The 19,868-nt window shown below is 40.6% G+C and overlaps 1 protein-coding gene across 1 annotated transcript in view; it reads left to right on the plus strand.

Annotated features, from left to right (window-relative positions):
* ZFYVE16 (zinc finger FYVE-type containing 16) overlaps positions 1-19,868 on the plus strand; it is a 47,387-nt gene that overhangs the window by 25,843 nt on the left and 1,676 nt on the right. The window contains exons 5-17 of the mRNA XM_064140698.1: positions 2,485-2,643; positions 3,439-3,548; positions 9,219-9,594; positions 10,104-10,226; positions 10,322-10,477; positions 11,047-11,271; positions 12,942-13,024; positions 13,836-13,940; positions 14,749-14,899; positions 16,444-16,506; positions 17,073-17,235; positions 17,996-18,101; positions 18,804-18,968. Coding sequence (XP_063996768.1) covers positions 2,485-2,643; positions 3,439-3,548; positions 9,219-9,594; positions 10,104-10,226; positions 10,322-10,477; positions 11,047-11,271; positions 12,942-13,024; positions 13,836-13,940; positions 14,749-14,899; positions 16,444-16,506; positions 17,073-17,235; positions 17,996-18,101; positions 18,804-18,968 — 1,985 coding nt within the window. The remainder of the gene's footprint in view (positions 1-2,484; positions 2,644-3,438; positions 3,549-9,218; positions 9,595-10,103; positions 10,227-10,321; positions 10,478-11,046; positions 11,272-12,941; positions 13,025-13,835; positions 13,941-14,748; positions 14,900-16,443; positions 16,507-17,072; positions 17,236-17,995; positions 18,102-18,803; positions 18,969-19,868) is intronic.

Genomic DNA, 19,868 nt, shown 5'->3' on the forward strand with positions numbered 1-19,868 from the left:
TGTCCTTGGTTTGTCAGAAAATAGAGCTGTTTTTCTTCTTGGTCGTCCCAGGTTGGGGCTATAGGGTTAAAAAATTTTCCCTAGGACTGGAAGATTGTTATTCAATCCCATAATTCTGCTATCTCTTTATTGACTGACAACAAGGTCAATTCGTTCTCCTTTCCTCCTCCTCCTGCCCTGAGTGTGTGGCGGGAGCCAATTTATCGGGAAACATGTAAGCAGTAGGCCTCTTGGATGGCAGAGGCTTTGGGGAGGGGGGAGGATTGGAGCATTGGGGAGTGTAGATATAGTTTTTGGGAATGGGGGAAACTTCAAGGGTGTTTGTCGTTGTAATTGCTCTGTAATGTCTATTGCTGTGTTCTCTCTCCAAATAGAATTCTGTATTTTCTCTCCAATTTGATTTTGAGAGTTTAATTTCTGTCGTGTTCTCTTTAAAAAAACCCAACTCACAACACTGGTAGAAAAACAAATGGCATGTTAGGGGTTAAGTCAGAGAATTGTTACAAGAAAATTGTTTATACCATGTTTTTAGCTGTTCAGAAATCAAAGACTTCAACTACCATGTCTGGCTGGTGTCAAGGTACACAAGAAGGTGGGAGAGAGCATGACCACAGCAATGGACCAAAACTGACCAATGGGACGTTCTCAATATATGTCATTGCCAGCATGTATTAGATGAGGGGTGGTCAGCAGCCTCTACCACTCTTCCCAGGCTATGATTTCAGTGTTATTCTCTTCTGGCACCACGCACCAGAAATACTGGGCACTGCCTGGAGGACCAAAAGTAATTGCCATTGTGCATCACTTATCTCTCTATTCTTTTTACTAGCATTATTATTCTGTTGTAATTCTCTTTCAATTACTAATTTGTATCTTGTCTTCTTACCTTTACCCTTCCATCGTCCTTCAGAGCAGAGAGGGTTTGGGGAGGGTGTGGTGGGAGCAAGGAGCAGCTTGTGGGTGGGGAAATGGTGGAGTCAGGTTGTGGAGAGAGCAAGGAGTGGCTAGAGGGTGCACTGAGAAGCAGGAGAGGGGTGTATGGGGTAAGCAGCAGCAACTGAGGAGTGTATGTGGAGTGAACAACCAGTGGCTGTGAGGTGGAGGGGTAAGCAGGGGCTGAGAGTCTGCGGGGGTGCACACAATGGCTTTGCAGGGGCGTAGGTTGAGCAAGGAGTGATTGAAGGAGGGTGTGGCTTGGGCAAGGAGTGGGTAGGGGGCAAGGTGAGCATGGAATGGCTGGAAGGGAGAGTGAAGGTGGGAGACTGTAGGGTTAGCAGTCAGTATCTGAGATGTGTCAGGTGAGCAAGCAGTACCTGCAGGAGTAGTGGTACTGGGTGAGCAAGCAGTGGCTGGGAGGCAACCATCGGCTAGGGAGTGTGTGTGGCAGGAGCAAACAGTGGCTGGAGGCAGGGTGGTCAAGCAACAGCTGTGGGGTGTGTGCTGGGGCAGTAATCAACGTCTGTGGGGGTGCACAGGCTGAGTAGGGGGTGGCTGGGGACTAACAAGCAAGTGCTGGGAATGTGTGTGGTGTTAGCAGGCAGCAGCTGGAGTGTGTGTTGGGTGAGCAAACACTTGCATGATGTTTCATAGCACTCAGATGGAAGATGAGAGAATAATTGTACCACATAGATGGATTTTTGTTCTTATTTTAAATTTGGAGTAGCACTGAGTTTGATTGATGGTTTGTGATTTGTCTAAAAAAAACCATTCAAGCAACAGCTTGAGTTCCATAAGACTATTATGTAAAGTCTAACTATTAAGTCAAGTTCAGCTGTTGCCACTCTAGCCAAAAGTGATCCTCCCTCCACAGTAGCCTTCTCTGCACTCAAAGGCCATGCACTTGCTTATTTGCACTAGTTATTTGCCCATTTTGTCTAGCTTTCTGTCATGATATTTTTGCAACTGCTTCAATAATGAGTCATAAGGTCACCTTAACTGAGAGCTAAACATCTCTGATTATGGAAACATCAGGAGGAAAAAAAATCATAGAACCAGTCGGGGTTGGAAGGGACCACAAAGATTGTCTAGTTCCAGCTCCCCTGCCACGGGCAGGGACACCATACCCTAGATCAGGCTGGCCAGAGCCTCATCTAGGTCCTCATTATTATTTAAATGAGTTGAAAACACAAGAGGCTTTTAATGCTGCCTGAATGGAATTTGGCTTGACTACTGTGATAGAGGTATTTACACTAAGATATAGGGTTCATATGATTCAATGTAGTCACTGCAGCAGTAGCAAGATATACAAGGACATCTGTTCCAATTTGTTGGGAACAAATTAGGCAAATGTGTAGGTAGCAAATCAAGATACCTAAATTTTCTTCTCTACAATGGTTCGAGTGCTCATTTTCCATAACTAGCTTACAAATTGTGCACTGCTTCTGCAAAAAGCCAAGCCATAATACCACAGTGCAAATGAAATAAATGGTGAGATATTAAAAACTAACCACACTGGGGATTTTGTTTGCCTTTTTTTTTTTTTAGCACAGGCATTTGGAAAGGTGAGCTCAACTGATCCTGACCTCAGTTCCACTACTTCCTGTGAGCCTTCTGCTGATTCACCTGCAGGGGAAGTCCAGACATCTGGTACTTCTGCTACACCTTCTTCACCCATGTTAGTACTTGGACAACCCAATATTAAAGGTATGCTAAATATAGTATAATACATCTTAACACTATCAGCATAGCATAAATGCATACTTATTAGAGTGCTACTTTTTATGGGAAGTAGAAACTCTGAATTAAGACACTGGAAAATGACTTTTAATTCCCAGTTTTGATGCCATGTGTGAATCACAGAATGACAGAAACGTTCAGGTTGGAAAAGACCCTCAGGGTCACCAAGTCCAACCAGTAACCTTACTCTGGAAGGTTCACCCTAAACCATATCTCCAGGCACCACATCCAAACGACTTAGGCACACCCGGGGTTGGTGACTCCACCAGCTCCCTGGGCAGCCTAATCCAATGCCTGACCACTCTTCTGTGAATTTTTTTTCCTGATACCCAGTCTAAACCTACCCAGTCGCAGCTTGAGGCCATTCCTCCTTGTTGTATCACTAATTACCTCTGAGAGACTAAGTCTTTAGTCTCTGCTTATGAAAGGTGGATGTTACTTTTTTTCATTGTCCTCTCTGTTTATATTGGGTTTTTTTTATGTGTGTAAGTAGTAATATCAATGTTTCTATATAGTTTAGGAGATTTCTGGTTTGTGTTGTGACTGAGCCTTACAGTAAAAAAATAAAAAACAACTATCACTAATTGTTTAGGAAAAAGTTACTACTTGCAGGATAGCTGTAATACAAACCAGACACAGTACAAACGAGAAGTCTCCTAAGCTGTATAAAAGTGCTGGGAAAAGAGTGGCTTCATTTGTATCCTTTTCACCTATTGGAACGGTGCAGTATGGAGTTGGTGTTGTTTTCTTAACCTTTCCTAGAGCTGTCTCCCAGAGAGGAGAGGAGAGTTGATTTTGTGAATCCTCTTGCATGTGATGAAATAGAAGATGCAAGAAGACTTTCACCTATAGCACAGGGGTTATCACCAAACGTAAGTCTTGTTAACTCTGACTTGACAGAAATGGATATAACATGAATTAATTCATGCAATTGCACACACTTCTTACTTCTTGAAACACATTGCTAACAAATTGATGGGGCCCCTTACATACTATTGTCATTGAGGCAGGGATTTCATGTGGCCAAGCCAGGAATTACAAAAAATAAAATTATTTTATTTTCCTGGAATTTCACCCCCAAACTATATACAAAAATTAGTTTAGTTTATTGACAGATTCAGTTCGATCAGAAATATCTTCCAAAAGGATATTATAGTTAAATTTAGATACTTTGGAAGTCAGGAAATGGAAAAGGCTAAGCTATAAACAGCTTTACCCCATTATCAATCAGGCTAAACAGAAGATTAATGGAATAGCGAGTCTTACTCAGGGAGGTGGTGTAGGCATTCAGCAATGATCCCTTGCTGGATTCCTCTGCAGGAGCAGCCCACTGACATTTTAGGCAATACCCAATAACAGAGATCCATGCAGCAGAAGTCCAAAGCAAGTGGCAGAGCCACCAAACTCAGAAGTCTCTCGAGCACTTCTTCCCGAGTGGGATGGTCGTGAAGCTATGTTGCCTTCACAGTGGCAGGGGAGAGCCAAAACTGCTAGGGTCCTCCCAGAGGCAGCCAGGGAGTTGGATACTGATATGGTCTAAGAGAGGGCAGTCCAGATGCCGCTGGCTCTCTCAAAGGACCCCAGGGCTTGCCAAGCCTGCAGGTTTGCACAGAAGGGTGCAAAGGTGGGGAAGAACCATCCAAAAGCAGGCACAGGATAAACCTAAGAGCCATACAAAGGTAGGAGCTGTCCAAAAGCGGTGATGGTCCAGTCATGGAAGGAATCTGTCCTTCGCAGTGGTAGGGGACTCTCAAGATGGGAACTCTCAAGGCAGGAACTTTTGCTCTATTTACCGTTTTTCTAGACAGAGTGTCCATTTACCATTTATACTGGGCACAAAACCCAGCCAACCACCAAACCAATACCAGCGCAAGCTTCCACACGGGTCAGCCTTTTGCGGCCCCCCTTTAAGCACACAGTGCAGGGTGGGGGAAGCTGTTTCCACGCCTTCTTCTCCCATTCAAACCCATGGAGTGGAAGGAATTAAGAAGGAATTTGGGGTGCCCCTGGACAACCATAATACAACCTCTGCCTCACAACTTTTGCAGAGTGATGTGATATCCTGAGATAGAAATATTCTGTAGACAGTACTTCAAAGGAAACCATGTTTGGTTTGAGGTGTATGTGAACTTTGAAAACAGTATAGCAGAAAGTTTTCCAATCTAGACATATTTTCTACACAGCCTTTGCATAACTGCTTCTATGAGGGTAACCTAAGACATAATTCTGAAACTTGTCAGTAGTAATATGGTTACTGTAGAAGTCTGTGGCAGTTTTCCCAGTGTCTTGCTATAGTTTGCCTATTGGATTAGGCTAACCAGAATTTGTTTAATGTCCTACAATACTACATTGTAGAGCGCACCAAAATCTGCATGTTGCTTCTAGTGTGAAGTAATATTGAAATGATTAGCTTTTTTACATTAGATCATAGAATCATAAATTCATTAAGGTCAGAAAAGACCTCTAAATCAAGCCCAGCCTTCCACTCATCACCTCCATGAGCAACAGATCATGTTCTGAAGTAACACATCTACTTGTTTCTTGAACACCTTCAGGAATGGTGACTTCACCTCTTCCCTCGGTAGCCTATTCCAATGCCTCACTACTCTTTCAGTAAAGAAACTCTTCCTAATATCCATTCTGAATTTCTCCTGGCACCGCTTGAGGGCATTACCACTAGTCCTGTTAGTTACCTGGAGGAAGAGGCCAGGCCAGCCTTACTACAACCCCCTTTCAGGTGGCTGTAGTGAGCAATAAGGTCTCTTCTCCAGGCTAAATAATCTCAGCAACCTCAGCTAATCCTTATACGACTTGTTCTCCAGACCATTCACCAGCTGCATTGGTGTTCTCTGTACCCACTTCGTGTACCTCAATATCTTTCTTACACTGTAGTGCCCAAAATTGAACGCAGTACTTCAGGTACAGTCTCACTAATGCCAATTAGAGTGGCACAATTGTTTCCTTACTTCTTCTGGCCATACCATTTCTGATACAAGTCAGGATGCTTTTGGCCTTCCTGGCCACCTGAAAACCCTGATGGCTCATGTTCAACCAGCTGTCAGTAAGCAACCCCAGGCCCTTTTCTGCCAGGCAGCTTTCTAGCAACTCTGCCCCAAGCCTGTAACATTGCCTGGGGTTGTTGTAACCCAAGTGTAGGATCGAGCACTTGGCCTTGTTAAACCATACAATTGACCTTAGCCCACTCATCCAACCTGTCCAAGTCTGGCTGGACATGAGGAGGAAGTTCTTCACTGTGAGAGTGGTGAGATCCTGGAAAGGGTTGCCCAGGGAGGTGGTTGAGGCCCTGTCCCTGGAGAAGTTTGAGGCCAGGCTGGATGGGACTCTGGCCAGCCTGATTTAGAGTAGGGTGCCTCTGCCCATGGCAAGGGGGTTGGAACTAGATGATCCTTCAGGTCTCTTCCAACCATGACTGATTCTATGATTCTGTGAAGTCTCTGTAGGTTCTTCCTACTCTCAAGGAGATCAACACCTCTGCTTAATTTTGTGTTGTCTGCAAACTTACTGAGAGTACACTCAATCCTCTCTCATCTGAAACCATTGTTAAAGATATCAAACAGGACCAGCCCCAGCCCTGGGGAACATTGCTTTTGACTGGTCGCTAGCTGGATTTTACTCAATTTATCTCAACTTACTGGGTTTGGCCATCCAGCTAGTTTTCAGTCTAGCAAAGTACTTCTTGAGCTGTAAGCTATGAGCTTCTCTAAGAGAGTGCTATGGGGGACAGTGTCAAATGCTTTACTAAAATCTAGTATACAACATCCACAGGCTTTCCCTTATCCACTAGGTAGGCCACCTAATCATAGAAGGAGATCAGGCTGGTTAAGTGGGACCTGCCCTTCATGAACTCATGCTGGCTGAAGATGATCCCCTGGTGTGGTGGTTTGGCTATTACCCGCCCCCCCACACTTTAGAAAGAACCCCAGCTAACTCAGTCGTGCTCTGGGAATATAAATGAAGCTATTTATTTACAGCTAGCACAATATACAAGCAGTTATTTACAATATATACAGTTATATACAGAAATATACAAGGTAAAAACAATACAGAAACACAACTACCCTCCCAGAAACCTGAGTCCTCAGGAGGGGCTCTCAACCACCCCTGCACCTTCCCCCTGCCCCTCTCAGCCTTACCCCAGTCCTAGGAAGAAAAGAGGTTCAGCCAAGAGGTTAAGGAGCAAGGTTAGTGGCAGTGAGGTTAGGGAGATTTAGCTCAGTCTGAAGCCAGAAGCAGAGTGAGAAAATGGCGAAAAGTGTTATCTAATGTTTACTTTCTTGTTCCCATACCTCTCAGTGAGACTGTGAGGGAAGGAGACATAACCATTGTTTTCCTTTCACAGCCAATTATCTACTTTCTCTCACCAAAACATTCTAGCCTGCTTCAAACACCTGGTTTTCCTGTACTTGACATGTGAGCATACCCAAGATGAACTGCTCCATAATCTTCCCAGATACCGAGGTCATAATGACAGGTCTGTAGTTCCTGCATCCTCCTTCCAGCCCTTTTTTGTAGATGGGCATCACATTGGCAAGCCTCCAGAGATCCAGGACCTCCCCTATTAACCAGGGCTGATGATAAATGGTGAAAAGTGGCTTGACAGGCTCCTCCACTAGCTTACTCGCTGTTCTCAGGAGGATCTCATCTGCCCCTATAGTTCAGGGGCTGAATACCATGAAGATAATTGCTCTGACCGTTACGAGGCAAAGAAGTCATTAATTACCTCAGCTTTTTGCTCATCCTTGGTGACAGTATTCCTCTTTGTATCCATTAAGGGATGGAGATTCTGCATGACTCTCTTCTTGTTGTTAATGTATTTGTAGAAAACACTTTTTAATATCTCTTACAGCACTGGCCAGACTGAGTTCTGATTGGGCTTTTGCCTTCCTAATGTTCTTTCTGCACATCCTGACTAAATCCCTGTACAACTCTTGAGTAGCCTTCCCCTTCTTACAGAAGTAGTAAACTCTCCTCCTTGTGCCTACAAAAGCTCCCTGTTCAGCAAGGCCAGTCGTTTTCTGTGTAAGTCCCTCTTAACAGCACATGGGGGCAGTCCACTCCTGTGCCTCTGACAGCTGATTTTTGAAAAACACCCATTCTGCCTGGACTCCTTTGCCTTTCAGGGCCATCTCCCAAGGGACTCTTTCAACTAGTGACCTGAACAGGCCAAAGTCTGCCCTCCAGATGTCCCTGATAGTACTTTGGCTGACCCTACTCCTTACTTTACCAAGAATTGAGAGCACCATTACTTTGTGGATGCTAAGCCCAAGACAGTCATCCCACTATCACATAACCCACCAGACCTTCTCTGTTAGTAAACAACAGATCTAATGTGTGGCACCTTCCTTGGTAGACTCACTTATCAGCTGAGTCATGAGGTTGCTTTCCACATGCTCCAGGAACCTCCTGGAGTATTTCCTCTCTGCTGTGTTGTATTTACAATAAGATGTCTGGTAAGTTGAAGCCTCACACAAGAACAAGTGCTGTCCTTTTGGAGACTTCTACCAGCATTCTGTAGAACCCTGCATCAATCTCTTCATCCTGCTTGGGTGGTCTGTAACAGACTTCAAACAGGATATCTGTGTCATTGGCCTTCCCCCTCATCCTCACCCATAAGCATTCAGCATCACAGCCAAAACAGTCCTTAATATACAGAGCCAATCCAACACTTCTCCTTTCCTGCCTATCCCTTCTGAAGAGCTTAAAGCCATCCATTGTATCACTCCAGACATGACGGTCATCCTGATATGTTTCTGTGGTGGCAACTATGTCATAGCTGTCTTGCTGCACAGTGGCTTCCAGCTCCTCCTGTTTGTTGACTGTGCTGCATACATTTGTGTAGATGCACTTGAGCTGGGCTATCAGTTTCACCACCGGCACTAGCATGAGCCTGTTTCTATCCTCTTCCCACTTTTAAAGCCCTTTCAGTGAGCCCTGCCAACTCATGCATGAGTAGCCCATAATCCTGAACATACTGTCACTGGATGCAATGCAAATCAGAAGGTGTTCTTTTTCACTCCCCCCTTCCTCATCTCCCCTCTCTCTCCTCCCCTCTCTGTAGGATTGTTCGTGTATACATTTTAGCATACTTGAAAGGCAGTGGCACACCTCATGATGTTTTGTATCTTTTGACAGATTATGTTCTAATATGCCTGTGCTCATAGTTTGTCATACCTGTTTTGCTGGGGGTGCAGTATAGGTTTGACTCCAAACTGGAAATTAATCAGGCTATAAAATGCTGGACTCAGCTATCAGTAGATAGTGTAGAAATAGAAATACATTTGCAGATCGTATGATGGCAAGTTACAATGATGACAGTGTTCAGTAGCTGTGAGTGAGGAAACAGTAATGCTAAACAGATTCCTGGAGAGTACTTGGTTTATTGTTGATTGTGTTATATCTGACTATTCTATACTAAATAATTAATATTCAGTACTCTGATACAAACTTTGTGTTGCTGAACAAATAAAGGTTTAGCTGTTGTGAGACAAGAGTGTAGACTTTTTAATTTTTCTTCTTCATAGGCTGTAAAACCAGAGGCAGATGATGCATCAACTAATGTAAATTCAGAACCTGTTGAAGAAGTTAATCTAGTTACAAGAATGGCGGAGTTACATTCTTCTTTCTCTTCACATGATGCACGGCAAGCTATTGCAGGCCGAGCTGAGGTGGCACACAGATTTACACTTGACACTGTAGAAACTGAAGAGTGTTCTGCTGCAAAAGCTGTGAGCACTAGTTTGAATTCAGTTCCTCAGGCTGCAGGTGTTACATTTCCTAGTCCTTCACGTTACAGACAACTCTGTGGTGTTGAAAACTGTGTCAGTCGAGCAGTCAGCCTTTTTCCTGATGGCGATCAACTGCCACCACTTCTGCTTGCAGTGAGTGAAAAAGAAAAAGGTAAAATTTGAGAAAACTGTTTAATCTTTTGATACAGGATTTCTAAATATGGACTTGTGTGTATATAATTCTTCTTTCAGTACAATTCTAATCTCATTTATTTGCTGCACAGTGCATTGTCTGATAATTGAATGTGCATCATTAATAAGGTCAAATGTAGAAAGAGAATGCTTTATCATTTCAATGCATCGTAGTAGTGAATGCACATTGGTGGTACTTACCAGTACCAGTGTATGGATGAAAAGGCAGTATATAAAATTATTCATTGGTTACAAAATGAATGTTAGACCTAGTGTGCACCTTTGTTACAAGTTACTGCCTTAGTTTTATACATTCCTCAACTCTTAGTGTAAGCTGATCATTGGTAGCTCCGTGGCTGTTCTAGATTTGAGAATAATTACCACCCTCTTAAGACAGGATGATATAGTATTTGCTATGCTTTGATCTGTAATTCTTATTTTAAGTGGTTGCTTGATATGTTGAACTAAATTGTGTATTAAATTATTCAGGTCCTCTGGTGGAACAACAGCCGTCTCACCAACAGGTCATCTGTCTGCTTGCAGAAGGCAATCCTTATCCAGTAACTTTTATCCTAAATGCAAACTTGCTTGTAAATGTCAAGCTAATGACTTGTAAGTAGTGCACATTTTCGTTTCCATGAAATCTAGCTTTCTTTTTCTGACTATAAAACAACATTACTATGATGTATCTGTCTTTTTAATTAAAGATTGTTCCAAAAAATGCTGGTACTTCTCAACAACTGGATTGCATGGTTTGGGTCAGGCGGAAATTATCATTCTGTTGCAGCATTTACCAGAAGAAGAAATCTTTCCAGCTGAAATGTTGAAATTATTTATTGACATCTATAAGGATGCAGAGAATGGTATGTAACTTGAAAGGCTTGCTTACTGCTTTCTAATACTTTCTTGCTGATTTTTAAAGTTTTAAGTCAATACCTAATTTTTCTTAAAAGTGTCTGTGAGTGTCTAATGATTCCATTGAAAAATCTCCAGTGTTAGCCTTGGGTTCTACATAAGCAACAGGAATAATAAAAAAGTTTTGTTTCATACCTCTATAAACTTCCTGTTGGTAGGTTTTTATGTTGTTCAGTCATACTGTGTTGGAGACTATGGATACAAGTCTTTCAGGCAGTGACATCTAGAACTTCATTTGTAGAGGTACCATACTGTTACATGTGTGCGTGTGTGTGTGTGTGTATGATAGCAGATCATCAACTAGTTTCTTCTGGAACAGTGCTTTTGGAAAATATAAAAGTTAATTTAATCAGTAAATATAGAGCATTTGGGTTTAGGTATCTGTCGGACTTCTGGGAAGATGTGAGAGATGCTGTCTGACTTACTTGTCTCTTGGGGACCACTGGTTAGAGTGGTTTTCTTCCCATGATGTATTAACTTCTCCAGACATGCAAAGGTGTTTTCCATCTTTCTACAGGAAAGTTAATAAAAAACATGGGATATATTACTTTTACTGGAAAGTTCCTTGGTACAGAAGACTTGGGAGGATTCCTGTTTGTTTCACCAACCTACCAGAAACTTGATGATCAGATTCTACCAGATAAACCCTATCTTTGTGGCATTCTCATCCACAAGGTGGAAATACCCTCGGTGAAAGCTTTTCCAAGCCGTTTAATGTCTAGCTTGGGAGCAGAATCTGGGGGTAAGTTTTTACATTTCAGAGTCTGTATGAACATTAAATTTCCTTTAGAGATGCAAGGTGTTTAGACCTTGCATTTAGATTAATCTTTGCAGAGTTTTATTTTACACTCTTGAAGGATTGAACTTTCATACCTGGAAAGTCAATTGTTCTGCTAGACTTCCTTGATTTATTTTTTCTCCTCTTAGCTGATGAGAAAGCTAAGAAATCCCAACTCACAGCAGTAGACTATGTCTGACACTTGTTGGCATAGTAAGAAAATTTGATGGGAAGTTAACAAACCAAATCTACAGCTGACAAATTGTTTTTTTGAATTAAATTACTGAAACTGAGTATATCATTAAAGTATTACTACTACATAATGGATAGAAGTATTCAGTACTTAAAAGGATAACTCACTAATTAACAAACTTTTAATCTCTGGGCCTGTAAAAATGCAGCAGGCACTCTTTCAAAGAGGTGGATGGAGACCATATGAGTATGGACCACCAAAGGTTGTGCAGTGACACAACCTCCATATGGAGATTACCCTTCACAGTCTGTGCAGGCTGATGCTTTCTCATACAGTTAGTGTGAACCTCTGTCACGGTGAGACTACTTCAGACTCACCAAAGGAGAATGTTGCTGCAGGTTCCTAATGTCTTGAGGAACAGACAAAGCTAGCTTGAGCAAGACCTGCAGTTAGATACTATCCTACAGGCCATCTAGAGTAGCTTGTCTACTTATATAGATAGTGTTTCGTTTCCTGTTGCACTGCTGCTTCTTATGTAGAGGAAAGAGCAGGTCATTGGATAAGGTGAAGTGTGCAGCAGTTGCTTAAGTGAAATAGATTTTTTTAAATTATACACAAATTTCATGACCTGAACACATTTTTAATAAATAAGCCTAAAATTCTAGTACCTTCAAGCTCACAAATACATATTTCTTGTTATTTCTTGAGTCAGTGTTTGATTTTTGCTGTCCAGAATGTCTGTCTGCATGTTGAGAATGGTGGTAGCTTCTTTACCTTTTTTTATTTTCTCTTTCCAAGCTACTTCTCTGTTTTTTTCTTTTACTAGTTCTGTATCTTTAACCTGACAGTGCTGACAGATACACTACTCATTTTGTTTTCAAATGGCTTCGTATTGTGGTTTGTGATCTCCTGAACCTCTGCTTCCCTAGATTCCATCTGCATATGTCCCATGCAGCTATGGAACTTGCAAGCTTGTTGCTTTGAATGAACGTGCTCACTTGCTCTATTCTTGCTTATCAGTACTAAGTAGTGCTTCATGTGGTATAAGAGCATTGTTGTAGATGTTAAACTGTACAGTATTCTTATTCTAGCAACTCTGAAGCCTTGCAACCCCTCACACAGCTGGTGACCCAGAGATTAAATCCAGGATGTTTCTATCCACCTCCTACTACATAGCTGACAAAATATATGAAAGCAATTGCAAGTGCCTACCACAGTGACTCCAGGCAATGGCACTGCACTAGGATTTAACTGTGGGTGGAGAAACCACACAGAGGGCTAAGCAGCAGCCCATGACAGGACCTCTAGTTCATTTGGCTGCTCAGATATGAAGATTAAGAAGCATAGACGATAGCTGAAGTTAAAAGTGCATGGATTGGCAAGCCTTCCAGTTGGATATAGGTAAACACTGACCTTTTCTCTTTTTTGTCCATGACCCTAGAATATCCAATGCCTCTACTAAGTGTTAGAGGGAGGAAGCCAATCTTTACAGAGATCGGATGCAGAATTTTGCAAATACTCACTGTGAGTAAAAGTTTTATTGTCTTTCAGCAGTGTGCTCTTGTGGCCAGGAGGGCCAGTGTCATCCTGGGGTGTACTAGAAGGGCTGCGGCTAGTAGGTCGAGAGAGGTTCTCCTGTCCCTCTACTCTGCCCTGGTGAGGCCACATCTGGAGTACTGTGTCCAGTTCTGCATCCCAAAGTTCAAGAGGGACATAGAACTGCTTGAGAGAGTACAGCACAGAGCCACAAATATGGTTAAGAGAATGAAGCATCTCTCTTACGAGGAGAGATTGAGGGAGCTGGAACTCTTTAGCTTGGAGAAGGGAAGAATGAGAAGTGACCTTATCAATGTTTATAAATATGTAAAGGGTGAGTGCCAAGAGGATGGAGCCAGATTCTTCTCAGTAATGCCCAGTGACAGGACAAGGGGCAATGGGTGGAAGCTAAAGCATAGGAAGTTTCATTTAAACATGAGGAGGAATTTTTTCACTGTGAGGGCAACAGAACACTGAAATAGGCTGCCCAAGGGGGTTGTGAAGTCTCCATCTCTGGAGATACTCAAAACATGCCTGGATGCATTTCTGTGTGATCTGGTATAGGTGATCCTGCTCTGGCAGGGGGGTTGGACTAGATGATCTTTCAAGGTCCTTTGCAGTCTCCGACGTTCTGTGATTCTATGAATTACAGCAGAAAAAAAAGAGATTGCTTCAGTTTTTAGCCACCCTTAGCTATCATTATTCTTTGATATGTAAACTACTTTTATCTAGGTGACATTTGTTACAGCAGGTAAGAAAATGGTACTTAATTTTCTGCTAACATAAAAACTTTGTCTAGGACTTCAAAAATGATGGATATACTGTGGATATCATACACAGCCTATTTATTCATTTGGAAAATGATAGATGCTGTATTAAAATACCCCTAAGGAGGTATAATGAGGTGAGTAAAATCATTCTCAATTAGCTTTCTAATCTAAACTATTTCAGTGTTTCGTTTTTCTTATAATACCAGTCACATCTTTAAAAGTAAGGGGGGGAAATTTAAAAAGAGAGTTGATTCTTAGGAGCTGCAGTATTTTTATTTGTGTTCACTTTTCAGGCAGTTCTGCAAGTGAACTATCGACTTGATAGCAGATCTTTAGATTAGTTTATGATTTGCTGTGCAGTAGATGCTTTGAACTTTAAACTGTTGCAAATGTGTGATGAGGGGAGGCAGAGAGCATGAAATTATCAGACTACATGTTTTCTTTTTCCTTCATACATAGGAGGGTGGATAATGATGAGTGGAAAATCAAGGTTTAGGATAGCTGTTAAATGGTGAAAATCAGCAATTTCTTCAGAATCTTTTAGCATATATCTCCAAGGATTATCTTTTATTTCCTGATGATGTTGTTTTGCTTTAAACTTGAAAAACTTTCTTGCCAGTGTAGTTTTTATTATAATTTGTTTCCTTCAGGTTTAACAAAAAAAACTACCATGAACCTAGATAGTAAGTTGCACAAGACTTAATGCCTTAATACTAACAAAATCCCTATGACTGGTATTCTGTATCTTCTCAACTTAGTTTCGATCATGCTTAGTGTTCCATCAGCTAGTCATGGCAAACTCTGTTGTTCATACTTCCTAGAACTGGCGAGTAATTTCTGGGGTTTGTTTTGAGAGGTGTTTTTTTTTCCTAATGTCTTGTGCTTACATGGGGTGCTGCAGAGTGAGATTTGTCAGCTTAACAACAAATTTTGTATTGACAGGTGATGAAGGTGATAGATTCTTCTGATGAATATGTGATTATTATTGGAACGAACCCTAGTAATGAGGCAGATTCTTTCTTAGTGTGTGTGCAGGATGAAGATGGCCTCTATCAGAGTAAAACAGTCAGTGTTACTGGATGTCCTAGGAGAGGTAAGATGTCTAGTTTGGCTTGTGGAGAAAAAATACATTTCCAGAGTAGAAATATTGATTCATATTAGGCTGCAAGGAAAGTACTTAATCCCAGGAAATTGTTGAGGTAAAGGTCAGCATACAAGCATGTAGTGAGTGCAACACAAGATATCTCTTTCTACGTCCCCTCCACTCCCCTTCCTGTCTGCTTTCTCCTTGCCAGGAGATAAGAAAGGGAGGGGAAACATAAGGTAAAGTTTTCAGTTGATTTACACTGAATATTTTAATCCCCTGCTACAGAGGTATCAGATTACACCAGTATATATAGAGAACAGAGGGAAAAGGGAAGGGAATACCTGTCCAAATTTCGTTACAGGCCAAAAAAGCTGCTTGTTCAAAGACTGGAAAAGCAAGAGGGTAACCAGTCCCCCTTTCCAGGGTCGTTGTTCAGCACAGCTGTGAATGCAGCAGTCATAATGATTTTGATAGTAGGGAATATATATATGTACACACAGACATATTATGTGGTTCAAACCACTACAAAGCAGCGTAGTAGTTTAAATGCAAAATAAAATGTTGCAGATATGTATCAACACTTACCTGAGACTTAAAAAATATGGTATTAAATGGAGATTAACACTTTCTTCCTCTTTGTTCCTTTAGTGTTATTCATGTAGTTTACATTTTCAAGCATCATCAGATTATTTACATACTTCAAAACCAAAATTTAATAATAGTGTGAATTGGGCAATTTATTTATATGTAAACATAGAGTGTCAGTAACCAAGCATATGCGAATATGGTAATGGTGAGTACTTCTATACAACACCTAGCAAACTGATGCAACCACCTGTGGAACAAGGAGTGCACAAATACTTTTTACTTTCTGAAACTAATACAGCTCTGCGATAGGGCTTTGCATCACAGCCATGTTTTTCCACAAGGCCCATTTGGAGGGAGGAATTCCAGACTGATGGGGGTTGTGCTCTTACCATCTCTGAAATTTTATTCTGTGTGTAGCTACTTGGTGTGTTCTTTTTTGTAACTAAGGAATTTATACAAAGGTTTATAGCATGGAAGTTCACTTTTTTTTCCAACTGCTTCTAGTGCCACTGAAAATATCTAAATTTCAGGAATATCTCCTGTAAAAATTTTGAGTTTAAAAGTTTAAGTAGCATGTCTGTTTTACAAGGAGGAAAAAAAAAGGAAAAAAAACACCCAAGGAAAGAAAACATCACATCACTGTTTCTTCAACCAAGTCCACTCTTTGCATACAAAGCTTATATGGGTTGCTTGTGTTGGCTTGTAGCAAATATTTAAAAGATATTGTATGCACTCATAAAATAAGTTAACAAAGCTGATTTTTTTTCTAAGGTCTAACTATAAAAAAATCTTCTTTAGAGAGTTGCATTTCATATCCTGTCAGTGAGGGATTTGTAATAGCAATTTCAGTATAGTAGTGCTTTTTCTGCCTGCTGTTGTAAAAAAATAATGTGAATTAAACGTTAGCAATGACAAACTTGCATCTTATAAAGCAGTACTCACTTTGTTCCTACTTTTTCTAGTCACCAGTGCAAGTTTTGTGGTGTTCAAAGAAGCAACTGCAGCTAAATATGCTGTAATTGAAGGTAATAATTTTGTCCTCTGTGGTTTTTGTCTTAAAGGGAGCTTTAAAAACAATAAATAAATAGCAGCAGTCTTGTGCAAGATCTTTATTCCTCAGTGAACTAAACTTCTTTCTGGGATTTTTAACTTAGTAGACCTACTGCAAAGTAAATATTGGTAAAATAAATATATATTAGTTCACCTAGGTTGTTTCTTTATTAGTAAGTTGTAACTCTTTTTGCCTTAGTCAGTGCAAGTCTTCCCTTTATGGCTACCTATATATGCAACGATTTTCATTGCTGTGTTGATGAAATGCATATATTGACACAAATAGGATAAACTTCTATCATTAGTCTAAGATTGATCTTTTTAGTCTTTATTCTGTTGACTTAATTCTGTCTGAAAAAAAGATTTGCATTACATTCTCTTTCATGTAACAATGCTGTAGTTGGGGGGTGGAGTCCATTTGATGTGCATCTAATAACAAGCTGTAATAGAGGGCTGGTCCTACTAGAATTTAAGCAAAGTTTCTACTGGAAAGTTGTGCTACTTATTCTGTAGATAAATTTAAACTTTAATTTTCTTCTAGATGGAATAATAGTACATGTTACAACAGAAACCTTGCAAAACCTATGTAAGGCATTAAGAAGCAAGAAGGACTATAAAATAATTTGTCCCAAAATGGATACAGGCGAAGTAGAAAAATGTGTAGATATTTGCTGGGTAGAAGATGAAGACCAAACAATCAAAGGGTAAATATATTATCAAAGTTAAACATCTTAAGAGAATTCTTGCTCTCGATTTTCAAATATCCATCTTTAATGTTTAGAAGTTAAACTAAAATATTTTTATTGAAAGTACCTGATACTAAAACTTGAAAGAGTATGGAATGATAAACTAACAGCAGTCCTCTAGATGTCACTAACAGATAATTTTGCTGTAGTTCATCAAAATTAATACAGTGTTCTCTGGGAAACTGTCATGGAAAGAGTGCGAGCTCTCAATTTCCTTTAGAAGTCCTCTATCAAATAAGTAACCAGTTTGTGTGAGGAGGCAATTAATCCCATTAAACTTCCTTGCTAGAGAGGGGCTCGTAAATGCATGGAACTGCCCTTGTTCATATACTGCTTGGGATGCCAGCATTCAACAAAGCAACATGAAATATAAGGTGTTATTACTGGATGTAATTTAAATGCTTGTATATGTAGTTTTAAACCTTAATTATGTAACACTAACTGAAAACATCTCACTTAAACTGTCTTTGGCGCCACAGGTTTGACTTGGTATGCCCTTCTCTGTGGCTTCCCATATCAACTACACAGTAGTTTTACATAAGATGGCTTATTTTAAACTCGTAAGATTATTTTTTTTTATCAAGCATTGTTTTAATTTTCATCCTGTATTTAATTTTCTTGTATGGCTGTTTAAATAGCCTTTAAGGATGGCTAAACATTATTTTGTGTAATAATAAAATCTGCTTTTACTTGTTAATCATATGATTATCTTCCACAGAATTTTAAGCCCTGTGGATGGACTACCAATGGAAGGAACTCTGAGTGAAAAAATGTTCCACAAGAGAAACTTTGAAGGGACAGGGAAAGCTCTGAACTGTACCAAAGTTAGTAAATTATGTTCTTGAACCTTTTTTTGCTACTGTTCAGAACTGTTAAGTGGTAAGGTGATCATTCTGAGTAGTACTACTATGAAAGTAAGTCACTTAGTTGATGTATAGTCATGCTGACAGGCAGAAAGTTCTCCACAGCTCTTTGACAACTGCCTGAAGGAAGTTAGTCATGAGCTGGGTGTTAGTCTCTTCTCCCAAGTAACTAGTGATAGAACAAGATGGAATGGTATCAAGCTGCACCAGGGCAGGTTGAGGCTAGACATTAGGAAAGGTGTTTTCACTGAAAGAGTTGTCAGGCATTGGAACAGCCTGCCCGGGAAGATGGCTGAGTGGGTCACCCTGGATATGTTTAAAAGCTGTGTAGATGTGGTGCTTGGGCAAATATGTCTTGGTGGTGGACTTGGCAGAGTAGGGTTAATGCTTGGACTTTGACGATCTTGAAGTTTTTTTCCCAACCTAAATGGCTCTGTGATTCTGTGACAAGTTTACAGACCTCCTGCTTTTCTCCTCTGAGGAAGACTAAAAGTCTGTTAACACTGGTAACTCTATATATAAATATGTAGGCCGTTGTCATGACCATGTACGTGTTTTGACTAAATAGGTGAAATACTAGAGTCATTTGCTAACAGACAAGCATTGTAGCTTGCTCTGTTCTGCCAGGCTGCTGACTGTTTTTTGTGCTTTCTGTAATTTCAGGTATACTATTTTGTGAACAACTATGAACTGACCAATCCTGTTCTTCCTGTGTTTGCTGATGAGGTTGCTTCAGGCACCATTGCTGCTCTTTGCCCACACATTAGAAGCTTGAAAAATAGTGGGATGAATAAGATAGGTGTAAGAGTTTCTGTTGCCACAGATACGGTAATGTTTCCATTTTTATTGCAGATACTGTTTCATCTGAAATTTGTTTTCTTGGAAAGACCTTGGGTCTCTTTCTGAATGTTTTTAGGTTTTTCCCCAAATCAGATCCAAACTGAGAATGAAATTTCATTAAGAGGCTGTCTTAATGACCAGCTTTTCTCAAAAGGAATTCCTCCAAATTCCCTAATAAGTGTTTGCAGTAAGCTGTCAGTCTTTTCTTAGTTGAAACTGTCTCTGCCACTCATATGCCTCCAAGGTGAGCCAGTTTAGAGAATCATGGAACTAATTTTCTGATGCTTTGCTCAAAGGGCACAGTTTTCTACTGGTTCATTAAGGGATGTTTGCACCAAAATCTGTACAGCAGAGAAGGACAGCTCTGCCCATCTGAGGTGGAAGAGAAGGCTTGTGGTGATGCTGCTCAAAATATTGCAAAATAGCAGAACAATTCAGTTCCCAACCTCTGAAGGTGTTCTCTGTTGCACTTCCTCATCTTTTTTGAGAGAATCTGGAAATAGGGGCCTGAAAATCTAGTTTTCAGTAGTCTATTTTGAAATAAATGTAATAGTAATTATGATACTAAGATACAATCATATCATTCTTGGACATCAGACTGTGGTAAAGGGTTGGACTTGATGATCTGTGAGGTCTCTTCCAACCTTGGTGATACTGTGATACTGTGATACTTAAGCAGTCTGGGAAATGAAGGATGTGTGGCCCTGTAAACTTGGGGAGTGTTGCATGCTTCCCAATGGCAAGCTGAATCAGTCATGATTGGCCTCAAAACCCATCCAGCTGCATATGTTGGACTGTTATGTCACTTCATGCTGAAACCATCTTCTGCCAAGAGACTGCATTTTTGTATTGTTGTGGTAGTTTGAGACTAGTTGGAATATTTTAATA

Source organism: Pogoniulus pusillus, chromosome Z, assembly GCF_015220805.1.
Source record: "Pogoniulus pusillus isolate bPogPus1 chromosome Z, bPogPus1.pri, whole genome shotgun sequence".
Lineage (NCBI taxonomy): Eukaryota > Metazoa > Chordata > Aves > Piciformes > Lybiidae > Pogoniulus > Pogoniulus pusillus.